A 25,919-nucleotide genomic window follows, 5' to 3' on the forward strand; every position below is an offset into this window, starting at 1 on the left:
TGTTGTTTTGGAAATTGCTGGCAATAATTCGGATGACATACTGCTTTTATAAAACCTTATTCCTCCATCTGTCCAAGTGCACTGTGTACCCCATCCTTAGACTCCTTGCCTGTGGCTGCTTTATTTTTACATACAAGCTTTGAGTTTCTTGACAGCCTTACTTAATCAAAATTCATGCAAGTTTGTCTTATAATCATTGTGGAGTATATATATATTCTCAGTATGGAACAGTTGAACAGTCTTGGAATCTTTGATCATGAAAGAATTCAGTCAAGAGGGATCAAGACCACCTTCAATATTATTTGGTCGATGTGTCCTGTGGTTCAAGGTAGCGTTGACAATTAGTTTGAGCCAAGCAATATTCATGAATTTCCTCAAGCACAGGTAGTTTTGATGTACTCCAAGCAATGGATTAAAAGTGATCCAGTGGAAGGTGGTTGGTATTTTGAGGATTGCGCTACCATGTTTTTGTTGCTTGGACTACAGTTTGCAGATTAATAAAGAGTTGCCGAGTCTAGTGTTAAGAGAGAGTGGACATTTTCTGGGGCTCGCTCAGGCATTTGCTCCAGGAAGGAGACCAGTTTTAGCGGCTATGTTGCAGTGCCTGGTACACAGAGGGTGGGATTAAATCTAGGATCAGAACTGACAGTAAATTGTCATTCTGAGCAAATCACTCAAACTACCTAGGTTTAAGACTGTAACTATATGTTAAGAAATATAAACACACATAAGTGTGTATTGTAATTTAAATACGTGTTCTATTAAAACACCGTGCCTTGTGCAGTCTAGTATTATACAGATTACATGTTTCTATACCCGTTCCGTTTGCATCCTGATTTCTATCATCTGCTGTTGGCCAGACTCCACACACCGTACTGTTCTATGTGCACTACCTGATGTTTGAGACGCTTGTGCTACAATACATGTTTTCTGTAAACAGCTTTACTGCTTTTTGGCGCAAGCCTTAAATAAACTGCCTTCTGCATGGTGTGCATATGGTGTGCTCCAACAGTAAACAAGGGAATACTCTTAGGGCAGGGTTATAGGTTTCTTGTTTGTCCATTTTGCTATGTGGACACTTCAGTGTTTCTGTTGCTCTCTTTCATTGTCACCTTTCCAGTGAGTTTGACGTTCAGGCAATGGTTCTTTTCCGTGTTCCAATGGCAAGTGACATTTTGTCTAATGGTAGTGATGTGGGTGTTGTTTCAAGCATTCCTTCTTCTGTTTTGGAGACTTTGGTATGATGATGCTCGGGTTCCAAGAGGAATTACTTCAATGCCAACCACTTCATGGTGCAGACACTTACTCTTCAAACATGTCCAAACTCTCAGAGGATGCGTGGGCATGGTTTTGAGCATGTGAGTCAAACTCATCTTTGTTCATGCACTGTTTGGGCAGCATGACTCCTAGCATTCACATATATTATTTTATTATGGATGTTTTCATAGGCACAAAAGGCAATACCAGCCAAGGGCAAGGCCAGAACTGCCAAATTAACAAGGAGAAATATCTAGGTGTCAGAGATCGCATGAAACACATGTGTAAAGCCTGTATACTTTTATTTATCAAACCAAGCAAAGTGCAGTATTGCTATGCAAGAGATTGCGTGCCCACCCTATAGCAGTAAGCATCTAATGTTGACCCCCCCACCCCCGCATCCAGGCGCGCAACGCCCTTGGGGATAAAAGGGCTTCAGCCCCCCCTCCACCCTCTCGTCGAGTGTCTAAGCGCGGGCTGCTGTGGGCTCGGCTGGGCAGTGTCTGGAGTCTTATCTCCAGCACGCCCGAGTTTTTCACAGGTCTTTTTAAAAATCCATTTGCATATTTACATACCTTTATAAACTGTTTACCAATGCATATTTTTTTTCTGGTTCCAGTACCCCCTGGGCCCCCACTCTGCCTATTCCTTACATTTGGATTTTAATTTTACTACCATAGTGTGAGAATGCATTTCATGGAAAGAAATATAAAGTAGGGTTGCCAAAAGAAAAATACCAGCCATTTGTTGTTTAAAGAGCCTGCAAAGGCCGTGTCTTGACTCTAAATAGGGTTATAAATAACATCATATGTATTCATTTGTAATGTGACTTTTCTGTCCTTGGTCCCTTTAATTATCAGTCATGGATCGTTCAGGCAGCCCTAGAACACAATTAAAAATGCTTTCTATTTATATTTGCTGTTCCAAGTATGCGCAGATAAGTGCTGAACATTTTTGTAATGTCTGGGACATCAATATAATGAGCTGGCAACCCTAATCACAAGACTGAAAGTTTGTTGCAGGATGAGCACAATATTTATTTCCTCCACCCTCGATCCCTTAACAGGGCCCGACTGGGAACGCAAACCGGCCTTGGCAATTGAGTCGGACCTGCCTCGGGGAGGGGGTGCGCATGGAAAACACTGCAGCTGCTTTTGGTGCAGGGGCCGATATTGCAGCACTGCTGCAAAACCAGCACCCTGTACCAAAAATGACCCCACCGGTCCAAAACTGGCCCCCACCCTTCCAGCCTACCGAGAAAACGCCCGGTGCCCACTACGGCCAGTCCGTCCCTGTCCCTGAATAATGCCATAATAGCAATAGTTTAACTTGTATCTGAAACCCTACGCCAGCCCTCAGTAACATGGTGAGTTACTTCAAGTGTCTGGGAATGCACTCTGCATTCAGACATCTCACTCCTCATTCTCGCCCTACACTTTCACACTCACCCTGCACTCACAGCGATCACCATGCATGCACACTGTTCACCATGCACTCACACAATTCACCCTGCACTCACAATGACCACACAGCACTTATGCCACTCGCCATGGACTCACATTGTTCTCCGTCCACTTACCCTGTGGTCACATGAGCACACCGCTCACTCTGCACTCACAGTGATCACTCTGCACTCACAATGCACTTGCACTGTTCACCCAGTACCTCAGCTTGCAGTCACACGTGCACACTACCCACCCTGCACTCATGGGACACTTCATGCACCTGTCCCCCTCACTGCTCACTCTGCAATCTCACCCAAACAAGCCCGTCTCTAACCATACATTCATAATTTCCACGCTGCATTTACATCCACACCCAAATTCATATGGTCTCCTCACTCACCGTGCAGTCGCATGGGCACTCCTGTCACCCAAACAGTGCAGAGGGTTAATGTACCTGCTACAAATTACATGCAGCATGTAGATCAAAGACCTGATTGTGAGTAAACTACAAGTAGCCCTATAAAAAAATGAAATGTTTGTCAGAAAGGAGCTATAGAAAGATGGGGTGCACTGTTGGTGGTTGGTAGTGAGGGAATTCATGGAGAAGGAGGAAATAGGGGAGGAGCGCCAAAAAAGACTGTTCCACCTTCTGCGGCCAGTGCTAGGGCCAGCCCTGGCTGGGAGTCTAACCCCCTGCCCGCCAAAGTTCGGGTCTAGTTGCTCCCCTGCCCCATCCCAATTTGGATGACTTCTATATGTTTCTGTGTGGATTGCGGCGACCAAAACTCAGGTGAGCAGGTGCAGATCATTCTCATGAAAAAGAGTGAATAAAGACTTTGAAAAAGGAACAAGAAAAGTTAACTGCCAGTGAGCTAGTCATTCATGAATCCTCACTTAGGAGTGCTAGACATGAGATATGCCTGAATATGTCTGAAGTGAGAAGACCGTGCAGGGCTGAGTATAGCATGGGGACAATATGGAAACATGGCAGCTAATGATTCAATGTGGCATTAGGTATTACGGAGGTTTTAAACCAGTTTTTGTGCGGTTTATCTAAGTAATCCTCATGAAGCGAGGGAAACCTGTGGTTTACATGAGATTCAGCAGATTTTTTAGAGGTTTGAAGAATTTTCTGAAAGACTTTCCTATTAGAAGCTCTCTACATAGATAAGCCCCCGCCCATATTCCCATCACTCATTCTCTGAACAGTCCGTGGCTGTAGCAGAGACCAGGGCAATTATAAATTTGCTATTGGCTGGAACGCGGTTTTCAGAGCAACACACGCCCCCAGACAGTTTTTTAATCACTTTTGCTAAAAAGGCAGAAGAGGGCTGAGCACGGTACATGATAGGACTCCGGGGCCGTCTTTAAATTTGAAACCATTTACAATCCAATGAAGTGGCACCTGATAAAAAGAACAATAATAGATTGGATCAACATGTTGTATAAATTATGTATAATTAACCATGAAGACATTTTCTCATAGGTCCAGCATTTAAGAAAACACCGGGGGTTGTGTGCACCTGTGTGTGTGTTTACTGCCTGCGACTGTCTTTGTAGCTAATGTCATGTGTTTCTGAGAAAAGCTTGCTCTATTGCTGCACCTTCCTTAGCTGTTGTGTTTGTGTGAGCATGGACGTCTGCTAGCAGCATTGTATCTGTTTTATGTAATGTAATGTGGTTTTGCACAACACACATTCTCTCTTTACTTTGTTGTTTAGCACTTTGCTGTAGAGGTCACCTGCGGTGGATGATATGCCGAGGGGCCTGGAATCCCTGGTTGACTCCAGTACACGTCTTGGTTCAATCAGAAGTGAATTGTTTTTCCTGTGGATGTCTGTTGAGGGGTAGGAGGAAAATCTTGCAACCTCCACTTCAAACTTGTGTGAAGTTTATATATGTTTTGCTTGTCTCTACGGAGTATAATGCATTGGGGTACAGGTCTTGACCCTTTGTCTGCCGTGAATCAGCGGTGGAAGTGCAGTTTATCGATTACCGTCTCAATGGACCTACTCTGTGGGTTGGGTTACTGCCTTTCCTTTGTGTTGCTGCGTGATTGTACTGGTGGTAGATAGTGTAAACTATTGTGTAAATGTTCTTCAGCTGAGCCTAGAGCTAATCTATTAGTAAGAGAGGCCTGATATGGTATTACCTGTGTTGTCTAGCTCAAATAGTGTACTTTAAACGTACCTAGACTCTGAATAGTATTATATCTGACCCATGTTATAAATATTGAAGCAAGGACATCTGATGTGTTGGACCAACCTGTCTTGTAGTGATGCCAGACACCTCTGTGCTCCGGTATGGCAGCCACTCCGTGTCATGTATGAAATGCAGTCGTCTGTGTTATAGGTTCATCGTGGATGTAACAGGGCGAGCCAGGAGCAAACCATCGCTTGCATTGTTATTCTAGCTCTCATTAACATTCCTCTTTTTTTCCTTTTATTTAAATGTACTCCTTTCTAACACTGTGCTCACTCCCACTCAATATTCTCAATCACTCTCACCTTAAACTCCTCTCACTCCGTCTTCCCCTTCTTCCATCCTCTTACACTCATGCAGGATAGTCCACATCTAGGCTGCTGTATATGCATGAATATGTTTGATGTTGTCTTCTGCTGGTTGAATACAACATCCCTGCAAAAATGACACCCGCGGCCTCCACCCCACAAAAAAAGTTTTGAAAATAAAAATACATGTATGTCAAATAATGACATATTTTTATATAGGACTACTTATCCTATGTCTGTTGCTTCTAAGAACTTTAAACAAGATGTGTTACTATAACCTCATTTAATTGTACTTAGTTCACAGACCTTAGAACAGTGGTAGACTGGACCAGCCTTGCCAGGTTTCAAATTCTTAACCACTTCAAGCTCCAGCAACAAGTCCCTGAGCCATCCTGTTGGCTTAAAAGTGGTGCTTCAAATAGATATGGAGTTATAGCATTACAAAATACTGCAAGCTGTCTGGTATAGAAAGAAGTAGGCAATCTAGGAAAGATGCAAACCCAATATGACTGTGAATTGAACATTTGGGAGGAAAAGAGCTGCTTGTTCTTGGCCTTCTAGACGGTGTTGCTTTGTGATGTAGTCAGTCTTGTATCCATGACTCTCCAACATATATCTTTCCATTAAATACTTCTTTCTGTATAAGCAAGAGCTGCTGTAGTCTACTCTTCTTGATGTTTAATTTTGGCTTTGGTTGAAGCCATTACTTTGTTTTTCCAGAAAAATCTGTGCAATTCTAGCAAATATTGTAAACTTCTGTGGCTCACCCTTTTGTAAGGAACAAGACAGTGAATTGTGTCTTTTCTGTCTCTCCATATTTAAGCATCTTTGTGTCAAACTTCTCCATATAATTAAAATAAAAGAACCAAAGCTAAAGAGAGGAGCCATCTTTAGGGTAACTCAAGTGATTCCACTTGCAGCCTGTGAGATTGAGGACGCTGTGACATAGAAACATGTGTCTTCCATATTCATTAGACCAGAGGTGTAACGTATCTGGTTGTGCTCCGTCTCTTTCTAAGTCCCAAACGTTTACAGATTTATAATTGGAGCATGTGGGGCAAAATCATGTGTTTACTAAATAGATCAGCAGTTCCAAACCTGGAGTCCATGGTTGGCTCCTCAGAGGCTCTACAACAGTTTTATTAAAGACTTGATTAACATTTTGTAATAAACATAGAGATCTGACATCTTACCGCTTATGAGTCACCTCTTACAATGAAGAGGAAAAAGGACATGATAAAATTAATCTTGACAGCTCTACAACAGTTAGGACAAATAAGTAACATTAACTAAGTAGATGTACATCAGAAGCAGAATTTAGAATGTTAAAATGCTCTGCAAATGTGAAGGAATTTGAAATTGGAGCTAAAATTATATTAGCTTGATTTCTGGGAATAGAGCAAACAGATTCTAGTATGGGTGATTGGTAGCATCAGTTGAAACATTGGTATACACCTACCATGCAATAGGCCCAGAAAAGACAGCTCCATGTTAGAATCTAGCATATTGCTTCAGTTTTTAGAAATAAAGCCACATTTGAAAAGCTCCAACTTTCTGCAGTTTTATACATAGACCGAATTCGACCCGAAGGTATTGGAGCGATTTACATGAGCATTAGTTACATTAAATAACGCCACATGAAGAAAAATCAATTAGGCACATTGAGATTAAGTGATTTGCCCAGAATTACAGGCTGTTGAACCAACGCCGAGACTCGAACGTGGTTCCCCGGCAATGCCACATCCTCTCCCCAAATACATCATCTTCCACAAATGTTGATTAGTCCTTCCCATTAATTTTTTTTCTTTTTGTATATTTTTGTTTATGAATGAAAGAAAATATTTATTAATTTGCGTGTTTGTTTGTTTGATGTATACTTGTTCCTGAATTTTTGTGTGTTGTGTTGAGGGCCAGAGCGTAGAAATTGCTTACGACTTGGTGTCTGCTTGTAGTAGTGACTCAGCAGTGGTCCACAGAATTCGAAAGATTAAAAAACACTGATTTAAACAATGCTAATCAACTCCTGGCCGAAACGAGCTGTTGACTCAATATATTTCTGTAACATCCTTCTGTTGGTTATTAAAAACAATTATATTATGTTTCCATTCCGTTGACGTTTTCACCCAAATAAAATGTTGAGAAATGGCTTTAAGCTACTGCCCATTGTCGGAGCATAAGCAAATGGGTCAAAGCAGTATTAATTGCACTGACCCATTTTCATACTTCCTAAATGTTAACAAGCTCTTTTTCTTGAGAGCCCTCGGTAGGTTGTTGATGTGTGCTCTGTCCTGGGATGGAAGAGCCCTGCAAATGCAAGGGTGGGTCTTGGATTTACCAGCCTCTTGCCACAAATGCTGATTAGTCCAGCTCCAAGCCACATGGGGCAGCGGGGCTCCTGTCATGGACTTTTGATTCAGCAGAGGTAGAGGAAGTGACATCACTTAACCATTAACCCCGAATAACATTACAGGGTTAATCTTATCTTTAATTCTTCAGCAGGCTTCTATTTGCTAATTATGTGCTAGTGGAAAGACAAGGAATGGAAGCTACAGAGAGGCCTCTTAGAGCTTTGTTGGCTTTATATTCCTGCTGCTGTTTTCAGGACCCCCTGAGACCAGGCGAAGCATGGGGCTGAGCCAGGGGTAGCATCTGCTACCCTTAATTGGCATCCATGCTGCCCAACCATCTCCCTCGGCCACCTCTAAACTCATCATGCTCCAGATACTTTCACAAATCTCTCAGGGTGATGTGGTAGCTGCATGAAGCTCCCTGTCCTTTTTGCCTGCCTTCTATTTTTGGCAGGAAGAACAGGATCAGGTTTGTGGTCATGATGTGCCAGTCCAGCTTATTTTCTTAGAAAGAAGAACGAATTAAATGCCAGAGTTAGAGAATTTGATTATACATTTTTACACCTAAACTAAGTATGCCCAGTTTCTTTATAGTGCTTTTTTTCTCAAAACTTCAATGAACCAGCTGGAGTTTCAGTCCTCTCTTTCCACATCGCCTCTACTGACCTCACATGATTTTTCTCTTTTTCTTTTTTTTTGTAAATGGGGAAAGTATTTCTCTCTACAATGGGTTGGCTATGAGGAATGAGCTCCCTTTGAGCATTCAAGACATCTCTGCTCTCAAAACCTTCTTTATTTATGTAAAAACTTTGCTTATTGAACGTGTCTTGCCTGTCTGGATACTGATCGGCTCAGTCTATGAAAACTTTTAATTCTGTTGCCCTTCGATCACACACAGTCTCATAAAGTGAATTAATGTCAGCATATTGTACATGTGCGTTTTTGTACATGTACAGTATACAGTCCCTAAACTTGGATAAATGTATAGAACTCAGAACATTTCTGAGCTAAACACGAAACAAAGGTCAAAATATATCCTGTGTGAACTGCTTACATGAGGACTGAATTCAGCACGTAATACCCTAAAAGGAAGCAAGATGGAAGAAATTAGGGAAACCCAAATAAAACCCGCCAGCCTCCTCACCTAAGGCGTAGCAGAGCTGGCTCAATTTAAATCGTAAAATGTCTTCTAAATCAGGCTTTTGTGCAGCACAGAGTTGAAACTGTTTTTAAAAAAAAAAATGAGCGGGCTGCAGTACGGTTTCCCCCTTTACATACAAAAAACCACAGAGACTTATTGCAGGAAATTCTTGGTATCTAATTGTGTGCTTTTCCTAGGTGATGAAGCAGACTTGTTTCACCCCTGTAGCCAATAAAAAAATCAGGAGATGTCTGTTCCGCCCCTTTTTTTCCTGTTGACTTCATACGCAGTTCCAAGGTATTCCCGCCAAGCTCGCTGCAGCAGCATGACAACACCAAGTTTAGGTTTTTTAAGGCACTTGAAGTTTCCCATCACTGCTTTTCAATATGCAGAACTAACAAGACATCAACTTGTTCTTATCCAACTCAGTAAAACAGTTGTAACCTTGTTGAGTAACGGTGTATCCTAACGCAAGATTTTCTTTAAAAAAATGTGCTTTATTTGATGCTTTTCCTAGTGCATTGCTGCGGGTTCCCCCAAAGAGTCTCACCTTTTATTCAGCAACTTGTATTAGACCCAATCCTTACCCTTCTTCTTATTTCCATGTCAATTTGCAGGTATGTTCAGCTTCGGCCGTTTTAGAAAGGTCTCCATCCTGAGCCCCTCAGGCAGTCTTTACTCTGTTGGCCTTGAAGAAATAGCTCCAAACGTTTTTGTCAACCCCAGGATTAACTGCAAGTCCGTCCCCATTTCTTCTTCCATCCACCTCTTCATGGATTTCCCACAAATTCCCTCCTGTGGCACCCTCCTTGCCATATTATTCTGGGTCTAAGCTCTGAAATGTACAACCATACAGTCCTTAATACAATAGGAGAACAGAAAGCTAGTAAAGACAATTAAATGCGAGCTACACACCTAAGTGATCTTGAAGCTGTTTTGTAGGAGTGCCGCCGCAGTAGGGTTTTTTTTATTTTTGTTTTTGGCTTCTGAGAGTCTGGTGTTGACACATCACTTGGCATGTACTTTGCAGCTGAGACTCTTATTTGAGGAGGTATTGAACATTATGCTTTAGAATATTTAACTGCTTACAACCTGGAAGTACGGCACTTTCTGAGCTCCTAATGGAATGGAATGCATATTAAGCGCAGCATTGAAGTGAAATGGGAGGCAATGTATTGCCGCACAAATAACTAAAATGACCGTACCACAGTAGAATATTTAAATTTGAAATGCTAAAACTTTACATTTTTGAATTAAGAAGTGAACTGTGAAATTTCGAGCTGTAAACTCGACCGTGCATTGGGAGCCCAGAAAGAGTGGCACGGATATTAAAAGCAAGGTGTACACATCTGATCCACATTGATGTAGGCTTTTTGAAAAGCAGTTACAGTACAGCTTATTTAGTGCAATGATATGATTTACATGAGGTTCCATCGCGTTCTAATTTCCAGTTACAGCAAAGGTGCTCTGACACTGTCTTCTCTATGCTACATATTAAAACAATGTCCTGTTCAAGAGGGCCTACTGCACCTTCAGCCATGCCAGTACTCCAGTGAAGCACAGTCCCATGGTGAAAACACCCATGTGGCTTCCTCTACTATACTCTGCTGTGCATAAGTATATTTAGCGCCCATAAAGAGCTGGCAAGTCTGTGGCTGAAAAGGAAGTCACAATATTAAATTGACAGAAGAGACCGGCCTCTGTAATCAGGCAAGCTCGTTTTGGACACATCCGGTATCATTGACCCAATATTATTGTGAAATCCAGGCCTTGCAGGATCCTATAAAAATGTTTTAAAAACTTGAAATATAAATATTCTTATTCCTAAATTGCATTTTATTTAATTGTGTAGTATGATAAATTCATACAAAGGCTTTTCTTGGGACAATTTTTTTTCTCCTAAATATTTGGCAACCACTGAGTCTTTGAGGCTTTAGTGCAGCAAGGACAATCTTAATTTTTTGTTAGTTTTGTTAAACATTGCTTGCAGTATAATGATCATTCCTATATCTCGAATACTATCTTCGCTGTGCCCAGTATTGCTCTGCTGTGGCCCTGTTTAGGACTCCGTTACCCGCAGCTTTGCACGTGACGTCCTATCACACAGGTATGGTGCCGAGCAGGGTTAAGCATGTGTTGTTGGGCACGTATTCCATGCGGGTGTTGCTTGGCATAGGTGGATTGTAGTAGGTGTGCGTCAGTACCTGCCACGGACGTCCAGGGTGCAGCGTTCAAAGCCCGTCCCCTTGCAGGCCGGTACCCGCTCTCTGTTGTCCTCAAGCCATGACCTGTCTATGTCGGGGGAGCTGCGGGCATCCATCTTACTGACTCTTGCTTTATTCCGCAGACGTTGATGAATGCAACAACGACTACAATGGCGGCTGCGTCCACGAATGCTTCGATATTCCAGGCAATTACCGCTGCGCTTGTTTTGATGGCTTCATGTTGGCGGACGATGGTCATAATTGTCTCGGTAAGGAGGCGGCTTTCACCACTTGTACTAATGGCACTTTAAGCGTTCACACTGATGGCGATCTGTAAAGGCTCTGAAGTGTGTGATGTTCACAAACAAACCTTGGGAAACGCACACGAAAGCTAGTCAATGCACGTGGGGGTGGGGTTTCATCTCTTCTTTTTACATTTAGAACTTTTTTTGCAAATGGCACAGGCAATAAATATACTAATGTGTTTTTTTTCTCTTGTTTATTACACTTAACACGTTTTGGTGTATTTTGCAAACAGGACAAATTACGAAATGTAAACTGTGCAGGTTTGTAATTGTAGTGAACTGTTGACCAAAAAGCAAAAATACAATGTGTCTTTCTTTCTTTCTTATTTGTCTATATTGACATTTCTTCCCAACATTTTAATGGAACGTTTTTAACTTTTAACTGCACACACCAATAACACAAAACATAGCCATTCTCTGTCCACTGTCTAGAACCCACGAGCCCCCGTATGGTTGCGTATCGCTGATTCTTTCAGTATTCACGCCATTGAGCTGGTGAAGCCAGATGTTGAAGAAAGCAAAATAAACAATAAGTACCTTATTATTAGTGCCCCATGCTTGAATGGGATAATTATGGCATCCAATAAAATCTGACCCCAAGGTTTTCCGAATTTATTGCTTACTTAAATAATCCCCTATCATGTGCTTTGCAGTGGAAATGGGGCATAACATGCAGATTTTGATGCTTACTGCACCAGATTCTGCATGTCTAGGTAGTCTCCAGATCTTTTTCTTGGCTTTAAATTCCAATAGGTTTAACCTGCCAAAATGTATTAAGGGTTGCGTATTTGCCTAGTAATTATCAGGATGCGCTAAATATTGCACCACTTGTAATTGTGATATCTGTGCACACAAGTGATTTCACAGAGATCTCAATTATGTGGGCGGCTCAGAATCTGGCCCATACATGGTCAGATTGCAAATCCAGGTTCTGTCGTGCATCCCCCACATAATAAGGAACAGAAACTTAAAAAGTCCTCACTTCTGCACCATACTACATGAATTGAATTGTCTTTGTGTACCTATAACAGATACTATTGCTCCACGGGTGGCAGGCTGAGTGGACGTACTGAGATTCTGCTCAGTACAAAGGGAATTAGACGTAAAATGTGTGAGTAAAGCTTACGCTTCTAGAGAAGCTTCACAGGGCCTTCGAGAGCACAAGAGATATGAGAAGTTCATTCATTTCTCATTTTCTTTTTAGGGAAGGCATTGACCTAGATGGCAGAAAGCTAAATAGGTGCATGAGGGAGAAAACCAAGTTGCAGTGGGGCCTATCTTTCCAGCAAAAAACTCTGATAGTCTTTACTCTTTGGTAATGCAGATTGAAGCCCCCCCCTACAACAAACAATGGATTTGCCTAGGTCCTTTCAATCAACAGCAAAGAATGACTGTAGGAAGGGGCCCGTTTTTCTTGTGTGAGGACAGCGTTTAATATTAAGCCTCTTCCAGACCAGAATTGGACTTTTGTGTCTGAACAATGCTCCATACCCAACGAACCTCCTCAGGATTTCTGTGCTCCAGCTTCCAATGCTTTGTTGGTTGAGAAGACACTCATGCCCCATTGGCTGGTGTTCCCTGCTACTTATGCTTTTTACCATGTTTGCGTTGCGTTTATTCGAAGCGACCGAGTTTAGGCTGACTTTGCTGAGGAGCACTGTCTAACTTGAGGCAAGAAATGTGTCTTGGACCGGTGCCCACTGAACTTTTATTTATTTACTTGGGACGAGAAATCTTCCATTAGCGTCCTTCGGCAAAGGAGAAACATCTGCTGGTGATGAAGAGTGCACAATTTGGGCACAATCATTAATTGTGTTTATACGTTTTATCCTTCAAGTAACATACAGAATGTGCTCGTTATGAAGTGCTGCTCGCTTCGAATTCAAACTATTTTGGGCTTGTTGGGAGGTTTTCCCTTTCAGCTAATTTTCCTGTATTTTCTGGCAGTGGTGTGGTCACGATTAATGTATATTTGCATTCATTCTGCGAGTTTACGTGATCTTTTTTTTGCTGGCGATGGCTGTCGTGTCTTGGACAAGGAAAAGACAATGTTTACAGCTTCATTGACTCTGTCGCCTTCTCTACTTTATACGGCCAACAGTAAAATTGAATAAAATATGACTATTTGGAATGCCAAATTTAAACTTGCAGGGTCGGTTTTTAGTTGTTGGATAAAGGTTGGATAGAACTTTAGCCGCATATTTGCTGTAAAGCATAGTTTCACAATCTAGACACACTGACCGTGCGGTGTATATATGTTTAGCTGACCCGAGACTTGTGTGAGCACAGTGCTGCTGTGTATGCTGATGCATGAAGGGATGGGCGGAAGGTGCTCTGTTGATGTACTGGCACGCTTAATAGAAGGTGCACTGTTCGAAGATGACTCCAGCGATAAAAGCCACTTAAAAATAAAAGAGAAGTTCAGACTAGTAGCTACATGTGACGTCTCCTCTTATTGGCAAAAGGTCCCTTTTCACCACAGTTGTCTTTTAAATGCTGCTGCTTTCATAAATATTTGGGAGCTTGTTATCTTAATCCATAACATTAATATATTTTTGAAAATGGTACTCTAGGAACAAAAAGTTGAACTTTCCCTCATAGTACCCCTTTTCTTTTTTGGCATGTCCCAGTGGCACCTTATCCTGGGGATCACCCAGCGACTGACTCCACTGATCCTTTACAGAGTTCTTTGCTGCTCCTAAGAGAAGGGGGACTCCCTTAAAGGATCCCTGTGCCGTTTATCTTTGAATGGTAAACCCTACGACCTCACTCTGTGAAGAGCATGGTTCCCCACCAGCCTGTGGCTTTGGGCGATGGAAGAGTGTCCCAAGCCACACTGGGGTGCCCTAACCTTACCATGCTGCATTGAGGTTCAGCAACCAGCCTGCCCCTCTACCCACATATACTGAGCCTGTTGATCCAGGCCATAAGAAACATTTGATCACTTTGGCCCCTCCAGTGTTTGAATACAGTCTTGCTTGTCTGGAGTTGTAGTCTAGTCAGATAGATGGAATACCCTGAATTCAGACCATGTAGGACGAGCACCAATGCCACACGATATAAAACGTCCTATGAGTCCCTTGACCTAACGGGCATTTCCCTCCTTCGGCACAAACCACTGTAATACTTTGAACATGAACTATGGTAGTGGCCATATAACCAGTTTTAGTTTGGGGGTCTGCTGTCCCAGTTACCTCAAGTGATTGGAATTTTTTCAGCCATCATCAGTAGATCATATTCTATTAGTCATGGCCCACACAACCCCTCAGTCCCTCAGTCCAACCACAATCTCCCTGCAGAAATTAGTACCCTTAGGGACTAAAATATTTTCACCCCAACCCAAGTATATTTTTTGAAAAACAGTTGTGAAGTATCTACATTTTTTGTATGAGAATCAGTAGTGATTCATGCAGGTGTGTCCTCTCACTATGAGCCCTTTGTCCTCTATCCATCATGTCAAGTGATGCCTAGCTATACTTGGCAGCGATTGTTAGAATCCGGTGTGATGGGACAGCTGCTGTTACTAGGTACTTGACCCAATGTGTAAAATCTGGTAAGCTTTGGTCTCCTCTCTTGATCCTCCTAAAAGTGCTATATTTGTTATATCTGACTAATTACAGTTGATCCAAAGACAAGAAACAGCTGTATTTAACCAGAGCACCATCAGGCACAAAGTACAGTTTGCTTACTGCCATCATTGTATGCTGAGGCAATGAGGATGATGCAACGTAAGGACTGTTACAACAAATAGGAGCTAAATAGTTGGGGTTGAGGTCCATTGAAAGTTTTCAGCTTCTGCTAAGATAGTGGCCAACGGTTGCCAGTCCCAGAGGCCTGCCATTCAACAGAGGCGTATGTCAATACATGCAAATGCCAGCACATTGGCATCGCTTACTGTCTTGCATCTGTGTAGACACAGGAGAGCTTTGCCCAGTTACTGGTTGTTATGCCTTCTTCTTCACACTAATTCTTTCCTTGCAAAATGCATGCACCTCAGCGGGCACTATTAACAGAGCTCAGTAATGTGACACAAATATCTCAGAATGTAAACTATAAAATGTAAACACTAGGTATGCAGGGTTAGAGTGTGACCCAGACAAATTCTCGACACTTATACAACAGACAACACTAAAACTAGCAGTAATGGGCAGCCAGACTGTCCTCCAAAGTAGCACTTCACTTGGCTCTGTGATGCCAGTCCTTCACTTGGTTTGAGTCCATGGCACATGAACAAATTAATAGTGGTTCTTACCGAGTCTCCCAGAAAAGCTCACTAGCTTCACTTTAATGCAATTTTCAAATTGTGAGCAAGTTATTTAGTATCAAGTAGTGGAGTGTGACTCTGTGATCGGATATGAATTTCTGAGGTCCACATCCAAGAGAGAGTGCCATCTTCAAGGCCTATTTCCAAATGCAGTCCTTCCTGGAGCAGGAAAATAGGGTTTTTGGACTTGCATCACCTGTTAGGACTGTTGCAAGTATGGGATCAAACTCACCACGTTGCTCGCCCCACCTCGGGGGCCTTTCATTGTGTGTGCTGGTGGGTGCACTGCAGAGCTGAAGGTGTACGGCCCACACTTCTATTCTGGTGTCTCCACTTGTGGCACACTATTATGCTCCAGTCCAAACCACTTGCCCTCATGAGGGTCACACCATCTGGCCAGCATTCAATAGTGAATTATTTCCCTTCTGGTGCAGGAGTGGTACCAGTTGTAAGAACTTCATTTGGTTAGGTCAGATTGATTTCAGGTGAACTGGGTGGAAAGGGATAGTGATTATTGAAAGCGTCCATCCCTGTTACTCTTTGAAACTGTTCAAGGAAGTCCGAGGCATCCTAAGCTAGATGCTCCAATCCTGGGCAATGTAAGAGAAGTGAAAGTCGCAAAAGAAATCAAAGGAACTAAAATTAAGAATAATTTAGAAGCTGAATCGCCCGTAGAGCTCTGTTCCCTGCAAGCCACTCACAAATGTGGAACTGTAGGCAGATCACTTAAAGAACAGTTAAAACTTTTAAGAAAATAAACTCAGTATGCCATTCATATTATTTAGGACTGGTCTCAGCTAGGCTTTCGAAGTTCTGATTATCCTCTAAACCAGATATTGTGCGCTCATTAGCGATATTAAAAAAAGGTTTGTATTGTGTGGTGTGGAGGAGGTCCCATGCACATCAACATTGTCAATTACATCTTGCTTATTTTATCCCCCACAGATGTGGACGAATGTCTTTTTAACAATGGAGGATGTCAACATATATGCGTTGACACAATGGGAAGTTATGAATGCAGATGTAAAGCTGGATTCTTTCTAAGTGATAACCAACACACATGCATTCATCGATCAAAAGGTACGTTCTTATGCAGTTTCTTAAGCTTGAATATCGATCACAGCATCAATGATGACATTGGAGGAGCATATGTTCGCCAAAAATTCCAACAGAACTTGCAGTGAAAAATTATAATAGGTACTATAGCATGATTACTCCAGACATTAAAGATGTAAGTATGCATCGAATAGAAGATGCTAGACTGCTATCTCCCTACATCTGTGCAAAATGACGATTTGTAATTTAATAATCTCTATTGGAGAAAATGGGTGCCCAATTATGCAAAACCACAACTCTTTATGTATACCCTTTTTTCTATGGCACATCGTAGAACATCTTAATCCTAATAATGGTTACGTGGTTATGAGAACCAGCAAAGAAAAAAGAAAATCACAAAAAAGAAATGTTTAAGAAAGGATGATCTTATAAGAGCTAGCTACAGTCTCTTTGAAAAGCTATTTAAGGCACAGAAACTGAGAGGGAGAGGCAAACTCAGATTTTATTTACACTGACACAGGCCCATTGGAAATGGACAGATCTGGCAGGACTTTTACTGAATACTGTCTTCTTCTTTCATGTCACTGTTGAACCCATTTCCCTGCTGGACATTCTGACTCTAGAGTGCTTTTGTAGATGTACACATGCTTCATCTGCATTGTGTATACTGGTTTAAATATGACATAACTGCAAAACAGAAACACAAAGAAATTCTTAGAACATGTTTGTGTGAATCAACCTAGAAACATCAGCAAGAATTATTTTTTTCTAATTGCGTTATTTTTTTATGTATCTCAAAAAAAGCTTAATAACAAATATGCCACCTGAACTGATGGTTGTCCCAGTCAGTATTTCAAGAGCTCAAAGTGGTCAAAACTACTCCCTCACCACAGGCTTTGTGGAAAGTTTTAGTCTTCAATAGTTTTCAAAAAGTAATATGGTTCGTTTGAGCTCAGAACGGTGCTATGAGTAGGATATTATTTCACTTTCTAACCTTATTAAATGTTGGTACTCTGTTGATGTAGAGTGTCACAATGTGGGGACAGCATGTAGCAATGTGGTTTGGTATTACCTTTTAGATGCAAACTGGCACGCTTACTCAAACTGTTATATCTGTTCTGATTTAGCTGTTGTTTCGTGACAGTAAGCCAATATAGTCTTGTGATATCTGGAGATATGTCGTTTCCTAGTTTAGAGACTGCCCTACCACTCTATTTAGCAATGCAGTGGAGAATGTTATGTAGAGGGTTCCCACAAAGAACTTTCAGCAGGATGCTAGCTTGGGTAAGGGGAGCCTTGTTTGTGTTGTGCATGCCAGTATTTATGTTCTTTGTTGTTGAGATCGAATAGATGCAATTCTTTTTCAAAAGAAGAGTTTTTTCAGGGAAGGGTTCTGATTGAAACAAAAGCCAAGCTTTTTAACCAAGTGTGAGGTCGGGGGTACTGGGACTAGTGAGATGGGCAGAAATCATTGGAATTTCAGGTTCAATATAAAGATCTCCACCTTTGTGTTGTTCAGGGCCAGCATGCTCTGCCACATCCAGAGTAGACCCTGCGGAGTGGAGTGCCTGCCCCTCGTTCGGTGTCAACTATTAGGGGTCAAATGGATATATTCAGAAGTTTAGGTGATGCTTTCTGTTGCTTCCAGTCAAAGCATGCATCTAAATATGAAAGAAGGGGTGAAGGCAGAACAATGCAGGTCTCTACACCCAGAGCCACTAGTTTAGAAAAACACACACCATTTCACCATTTATTCTTTACCTTCCAGACAGGATTGTGCACATTCTTTGACTTTCCTTGAGTAACCTACTACTGCCTCTGCCAACAGCTACAATAATAGTGAGTAGTTGTATAAAAGGAGACACGTGCTGCAATAAACGTGGGCGGGTCAGCTGCCCGAACTCGGGCTACTTGAAGCTGATACCTAATTCCACTAGCATAAATACTAATGACTTTTAAAATAATTTTTGCCTTTAACTACGGCCAACAAAAGATGCCCTGAGATGGGACACAACACTACCACAAAGGGGCATATAGGGACATTAACATAAGTCCTGCATTGTTACACTGCAAAGTGTAAATTAGATCTAGATATATTGTAATAGTTTACTTAGCAAATTTAAATTACTTTTGTGTACAGGAGTAGCAAGAAATCTCTAGACATTTGCTGTGTTTGAAAACAGTCTCAACTGTTGTTTTTGGTATTGTTTTATTCAGACTCTAACATTTCATTAAAGAGGTTCCTTCATCTCAATAGGAAGCTGAGACACAGAGAGGTTCAGTTAGCCTTTTAGGGGCCTCTCTCGCTTTTCTAATTTTCACTCTTGCCGCCACTTTTTAGCAGTCAATTGGATACAGGAAATTCCTCTGTGTATCCCAATTGACTGGTATATTCTGGCAATTAGAATCCCATTATCATTAAAATGATTACCGGTGGGTGTGAAATGAAGTAGTCATCTTTTCAGGTGAGTATTCACAAATTTTGAAGAGGATAATCTACTGCCAGCATGTGGTTGAGTTTTTTTTATTGTTGATGGTGAACACAAACACCATCAGATCTCTGAGCAGAATCAATTTGGTCAGATATTTATTACAAAACTAGGTTTCTCCATCTCCTTTTGGATTCTCATAGAAAAAAAATGCTCTCCGGTCTCTTTCCGGTGGAAGTAGGTAGCAAAAGTGCTGTGGTTACTTGGAACAACAAGTACCAAGGCCCAGGTGTAATAATATGTGTACGAAAGGCTCCCTTGGATATTCTGAAATCATTCTTATACTATATGTTTTTGTTTATCCAGCACCCCCACATTTTATGGTCTTGTACTAACTAAGAATTCTGGGTGCACTTTACAGTTCTGGGATTATTTTTGATTGGAATCTAAGTGGCCTGTTTGCATTTGGTGACATTTCAAATTGTTTAAATGTGGGAGAGATTGCGTAGTGAGTAGCTAAATGGAGTAGACTAATTTGTTTACTAATCAATTGCATTGAATAGTGGCTGGTTAGATGATGATATGGATTTGTTTGGAGCATTATGTACATGTATTTATAAGCCAAAGGGGTTTATGTCATTCTTCTGGGGTGTGCAGTTCTCCATTGCTTCATTTTCTGGTGTTTTTTAAGGGACCGGTACACATAATATGAATTTGATGCCATTCTGTGAGTAGGTAGGTGTGTTAGACTTACAATCTTCACTCCAGGATGATTAATATGAAGATGAGAGAGAGAGAATAGACCTGTCAGTTTACCATGAATGCAGGTAGTGCTGAGGTGCAAATGCTTAGCTATCTATAATGCTTGGAGCCGTGAGGTACTCTCCATGGTGCCTTTAGATGTGTGTGTGTTTAACAATATAACACTATATAAAATATCAGTGGTCATTTAGGATGGGATCATTTTCAGAGAAGGTGCACTAAACAAAAATTACATAACCACTCAATTTCTAAGAAAATTCCTGTGATATACCTAGAATTCCCTTATTCCCGATTCTGAAGCAACATCTTTATCAAGATCAACTGTCCCATTATTAAACCCTTCAAAATCAGTCGAAATCTGATCTCAGTCACTCTTATCTTGAATCATGCGTTCATCAGGATGAACTATAGCCATTGTTCTGTCCTCTTGCACAACCCATTCAATCACAACGTTACACGATTTCTCAGAAAATGGACTCCCATCTTTGAAGCAAGTGCATTATTGCCCGCCGTTTAACCAGAACTAGGGCTGTCACTACAAATTTATACCTCATTTTCGCTTTTGAATGTTGCCCCACTGTACAGTTTTTCAGTGAGCAATCAAGCATAGAACCATTTCGCCTAATTAATCCTTTGCACGTGATATTTCTAATAGCATATCACCACAGGACATTTCCATTTGTTTCTAATCCTTAACTGCAGGGATCGCTCTTCACTTTGTAATGCTCTACTTATTTCATTGAAATCGGACGCCCTCAAGTAGCAGTCTAAATATAGCATGGTGCCAGGGGTCTTCTGGGAAACCATTCCAATGAGATTGGATTGAATTTGTCGGTGTATGCTACAAGAATTGACCAGTGGCTTAGCCTGGGTGTGATGGGCCCTGGTGCCCGCAAGAAAAGTTGCTCCTGACTGCTTTTTGGGAAGTAAAATAAATCAATAATTAGGGTTCAGTGGGCCCACAGACCTGTGGGTCCCAGTGCAGCTGCACCTGCTGTACCAATGATAGTTACATCTATGGAATTGACCCACATACAATCCACATCTTTCAATAAAGTACATGCCTAATCAGCCAACCTGTGCTTTCTGTTCCCCTTTGCAAGGGAGCCACCCGCAGCAGACTCCATGATGGTGCAATGTCGGGAAACAGTGTTGTCCCAAGAACTTTAGTAGTAGCTTGTTGATATGTTATATGCCATGTACTTACTCAGATGGGTACCATGTACCTTCAGCTTCTAGGACAGCCTGAAGAAACAGGTCCATTCCACTCCTCCACAATAACCAGACAGCAACGGTTTCTCCTGATTGAGGTTTCATCGAGCCAATGCACCAGATGTTACAACTGCACAGATAAGTAATAAGAATCTAAATCGAGCAATTTTAAGCGTTTCCATGAGGACTCGTGGTCTGCCCCTCCCTGTTTATACCAGCAAAGATGCCAATTTAATCATTTAACTCAAAATTCCTCTTGCCATCTTGCAAGCTCCCCACGGAAGAGAATACAGACACTTCAATAAAACAATCATTTTACTTATGCTATTCTCCCAGTTATCATCAGTGGCAAAGACGACCACAAAACATGGATCTCCTCATTTCATCCATTACCGTCATAATATTCTTTTCTCCCATCTCATTGGTGTGGGCTGTCTTTATGCTTTAATATTTAATAACTCTTAGTTGCCACCTAAATGTGGAACATTACGGCCTCCATTTCGACTACTTGCTCAGGGAGCTCAAGGGTGATTTGGGTGGTTCACATGGGGACTCGAAATTTCTTTCAGTTGCGTTTAATGTGTTCTGTTGTTACATGGCGATGTGTGTGTGTGTAACTAAATCTGGATCTGTCATTGTTGAGGAATGTTTGAGATTATTCCAGGCTTGGGAGGTGGAATTGGGATTAGTTTTAATTGGCTAGATGGTAAATGGTGAAATACTGAGCTAAACGAACCACTGTTGTAACCTGCCAGGTTACCCACGAAGCATCTTACTAGTATTACCCCAAATGAGAACTTAATGGCTCGTAGAAACACAGTTTAAACAATTTTTTATTTTTTTTATTTTACAGAGTTTTATATAGCGCGAACTTGACCCGAATCGGGTATCAGAGCGCTTTACATAGCACCAGTTGCATTACATGAGGACACATTAATTTTTTTGTTAGGCACGGGGAGATTGAGTGATTTGCCCAGAATCACATGATGTTCTGCATCATTAGCGAAACTCAAACCCATTTCCCCAGATTCGGGGTCGACCGCCCTAGCCGTTAGGCCAACTCCTCTTCCAAAACTACGTAATTCAGAATTTGGCCGTCCAAAAACATAATAGAGGTGCAAGAATATCCCATATGCAGATTGCATCCTTCTAGACCAGGGGTCTTCAAACTAGAGAGCGGGCCCCCTAGGGGGCGTCAAGTGATCCCAAGGGGGATATGTTGATAACAGAGATTTGTTTTAAGTGGACAAAAAATAAGCTGCAGTAAGCCGCTCTGTAATGGGCCATCACCAACGTCTATTGTCATTATATCCTAGCTGGGAGTATGTTTCAAAAGAGAAGGGACTCCGAATATTCTTCAAAATCCCTACTCTCATTTGTAATCATTACATTGTAGATACTTTTACTCGTTAGAAAGGCCAGCTTTAAACATTGACAATTTAATAAACTAATTGTGAAAAATTCTGAGGGGTGCCCAGATGATCTATTTTTTCTTCGGGGGGCGCACAGCATAAAAAGGTTTGAAGACCACTGTTCTAGACCCATTATTGGCGGGCAGCCAAATGTTTGTATGTTTTTAGAAAATTGTATTAGATCCTTTACTGAACATCAAGATTACTCGCAGTTTGAGGTAATAAACTGTCACTGGATATATTCATTTGTAAATATTTTAAACGTTTTTTTTATGAAAGATGTACAAAATGGTCGTATAAAATGTTTTACTAAACTTTAAGACCTCATCTGCAAAATGCGTTTGGTGTAAGTCCCAGTTGAGCTTCACTGATTTATTTTTTGTTTTTAATTACTTTTTAAATAAGCAAGCCAAGTCCTGCGCTTATCACACTGGTTCTGAGAACTCTGAAATGACTTTTAATTTCTTGGTGTTTCTTTTTCTAAGGAAGGCACATCTTTAACATTCCACTGTTGAGAACATGCCATTCTGCAAGGAGCACGCGCTCTCCAAGCTGCTTTAGTTATCTTGGCCCTGACACTTCTTCCCATGCCTTAAGGTGTTCTGAGAACTAAGTGCACTCGTGTTCTTGTCTCTGGCAAGCACGTTTATTTGTACTTTTCTTGACATCCGCAAATTAAGTAAGGCACTTCTTCTCAAGGCGTGCCAATGAGTTTCCAAGTCTTCATGGAAAAGACAGATGAATTGTAATTTAAAGTGTCCTCCCCTCAGAAACAGTGCTCTCCCAAAATAGAAAAGGCATGGTTCGCTGTGCATAACTTTTACTACCTATGCGTTTCAAACTCAGTGCAAAGTCCTGGCCTAGTTCCATAAGCAAAGTTTGGCACAGTTGGACACCACGTATTGTTATTGACAAACACAAAACACCTACTTTGCAGACCTTCTGCCATTTATTCAGAGTAAGATTGGGGTGATGAGGTATCAGCATTGCAGATATATAAACAGTGTTAAAGCATCATAATTTGGTGAGCATTCTTAAAAATGTGCCTCTCCTTTGCCACAGTTTAGTCAACCAAGCTGAGGTGCATCCAAAAGTGTGTAAATTGCTTATAAAGCACCAAAAACTTCATGTAAGAATGTTTTTTATGTCTATGCCTCGAAAGGTATGACTTTATTGTGAATCTGGCTATGACCAGTAACTAAAGACCTGGAAATGGTCTTCAGATCTGGTTAAAGTATACACTAAATTCCCTCATGAACGTTGTAAGCTGTTTTTTTACATTCTATTGAGAGTATGATGGACGATGGTTGGAATGCCAAAAGGCTCTTAACAGCACTTCTTGCTTTATTCACCTTTCTGTCATTAGATGTCCCTCAAAACAGTTCCAGGATGCTGCAAAAGGACAAGCCACAAGTTATAGACTGAACTTAAAAGTTAGAAAAATATTTACCATTTGAATAATTTTGATGAAGTTACTCTTGGTGAACCTCTGCCCTAACAATAAACTAGGTGCCCATTGAAAGGGTGGATGAACAGTGGCACCACTTAAAATAATGTGGTAGGAACACAGTGCACCAAATAGGCCCAGCATTGACTGCTTTCTGATGTGTGTATAAGTGGAATGGGAAACACTCACATACACTGGTCATTACTGAGAATGCATTAAAATACTTCTGTAATCTAGGGGTTGTTCTCTTAATGATGGTCTCAACTTTAAGATACAGGGGTCATATTCTTACACTCACCTTTGTCGAAGTGAGGCACCTTCCACTCTCTGCTTTGGTTCTGCGATGTTGTAAGATGAATATGAAGTAATATATGGGTATGCAAAGTTGTGAAGTAGTTCTGTCGCAAACGTCCCATAATTCTCACAAATACTGCAATTTCTACCTGCAGTTTTCAATGTTTCTGTCTATAATTTTCCATGTTAAATTCAAGACTTTTATGTTTCTTTTAAATGGTTTTAACAAAAAACAATAATTAAGATCTGGGGACAGACTGACCATTAACTTATACCGGAAAAGCATAGGCCGTGCTCTGCTGCTGGTTGAGGACCATGTCATTGCAAATGATTATGTTCCTCCTCTTTTGCATCCCTCAGTGTAACAAATATGTTCCTAAAACTGTGTCTAGCAAGACACCTGTTTTTGTGCTGCATCAACTCCCTCCAGGCCACCTTGTAAAGACAGAAAACACCCCTCAGGTGCACACCTTGTTCACTTGGCTATTCACTAGGCATCCAGTCTGGGCAACTCAAAGAGAATCCTGCTTGATCTTCAAGAGGGTTCTCTGCCCACCCATGCCAATATCCATCGTCTTTCAAAGCCACACAGAAAAACATTTAAAGTAAACTCATAAGAAAATGGCTATCAATTTTCAGCACCCACTACCACTCCAGAGACAATATTGCCAATTTGTGGTGTAAAGCTATGCCGCAGAGTAAATTGATAGGCCAGTAAATTAAATCTGAGCAAGACTTTACTCATCTATTAAAAACTTTGCAGACTCTAGTCAAAGGAAGCTATGATGTGAGGTAATAGAGCAAATTACACATTACACCAACATACCCCCCCACCATAATCTCAGTGGTGTATGTAACTGCAGCAGAAGGTTAAGTAAACAGCCAGTATCTCCTCTTCCTTCACAAAAAAAGTGTCTTACTATGTGTGCTGCACCACATCAGCGTTACACACACCATAACTGTTGCATCACTGTTTGATTGGTGGAACACAATTGATTAAAATATTTAAAAGTTCCTCATGCCAACTAAAGGAAATTATTTAGTACACTTACTTCCAATTTGTTAACTTCGTTCAAAACTCTTTGCAGCCATATTCAACTACTTCAGGTTAGTTTCACTTTTGTCAACTACATATTTTGGTGCTTTACCGTTGTTTTTTAGCATCTGTCTACAGACTGTTTTAGCTGTATGTGCAAGTCTTCATGCGAGCAATTCAGGGCCATAATGTTCCACTGATTGTTGCACTGTGGTAAGATAGGTTGTTACTGCACACATAGCCAGTGTTGATCTGTCAGCAGCAAAAGCTGCTTGTCCAGTCCTGACAAGGGTTTCACAGGAGATGCTTGCAGTCCCAATAGCTGCAGTCATCCTCCTCCCTCCCACTGAAGGCACATCTTCACTGGTTACTGTCCACATAGTCCTTTACACACTGCAAGATTCTCGCTTTGCCTATTGTGTGTAAAATAAGTGTCATTTGAGATAATAAGATTGTACGTGTTACTCTTTTGTAGCAGAGTACTTCTTTGTTAAAGAGCCAATGCTTCAGTGGGTATCCAAAGGGAATTGCTTTTTTGAATCTCCAAAGTTCAGAGCACGGGAACTGTGATATAAGAAAGGGGAGCTAATTACAGGTGCCTGTGAATCAAAGACCCATGGAGATAACCCCCTAATCGGAAGTATAACATATAATGATGCTCTTTTTGAACATGCAAATTTCGCGAGAAGAGCTATACTTTGTTTACAATGGTTTCCTGTATTACATGCTGCAAACCTTGTACTTTTCCTAAAAATACTTACCTTAAATATAGATCAACAACTACGAAGCATAAATCA

At 41.2% G+C, this 25,919-nt stretch overlaps 1 protein-coding gene across 9 annotated transcripts in view; it reads left to right on the top strand.

Annotated features, from left to right (window-relative positions):
- The window catches only part of SCUBE2 (signal peptide, CUB domain and EGF like domain containing 2), a 486,721-nt gene that overhangs the window by 55,714 nt on the left and 405,088 nt on the right, over positions 1-25,919 (top strand). For all 9 annotated transcript variants that reach the window (XM_085648142.1, XM_085648144.1, XM_085648145.1 and 6 more), the window contains exons 3-4: positions 11,049-11,174; positions 16,420-16,554. In XM_085648142.1, coding sequence (XP_085504268.1) covers positions 11,049-11,174; positions 16,420-16,554 — 261 coding nt within the window. The remainder of the gene's footprint in view (positions 1-11,048; positions 11,175-16,419; positions 16,555-25,919) is intronic.

This window comes from Triturus cristatus, chromosome 3_2, assembly GCF_964204655.1.
Source record: "Triturus cristatus chromosome 3_2, aTriCri1.1, whole genome shotgun sequence".
Lineage (NCBI taxonomy): Eukaryota > Metazoa > Chordata > Amphibia > Caudata > Salamandridae > Triturus > Triturus cristatus.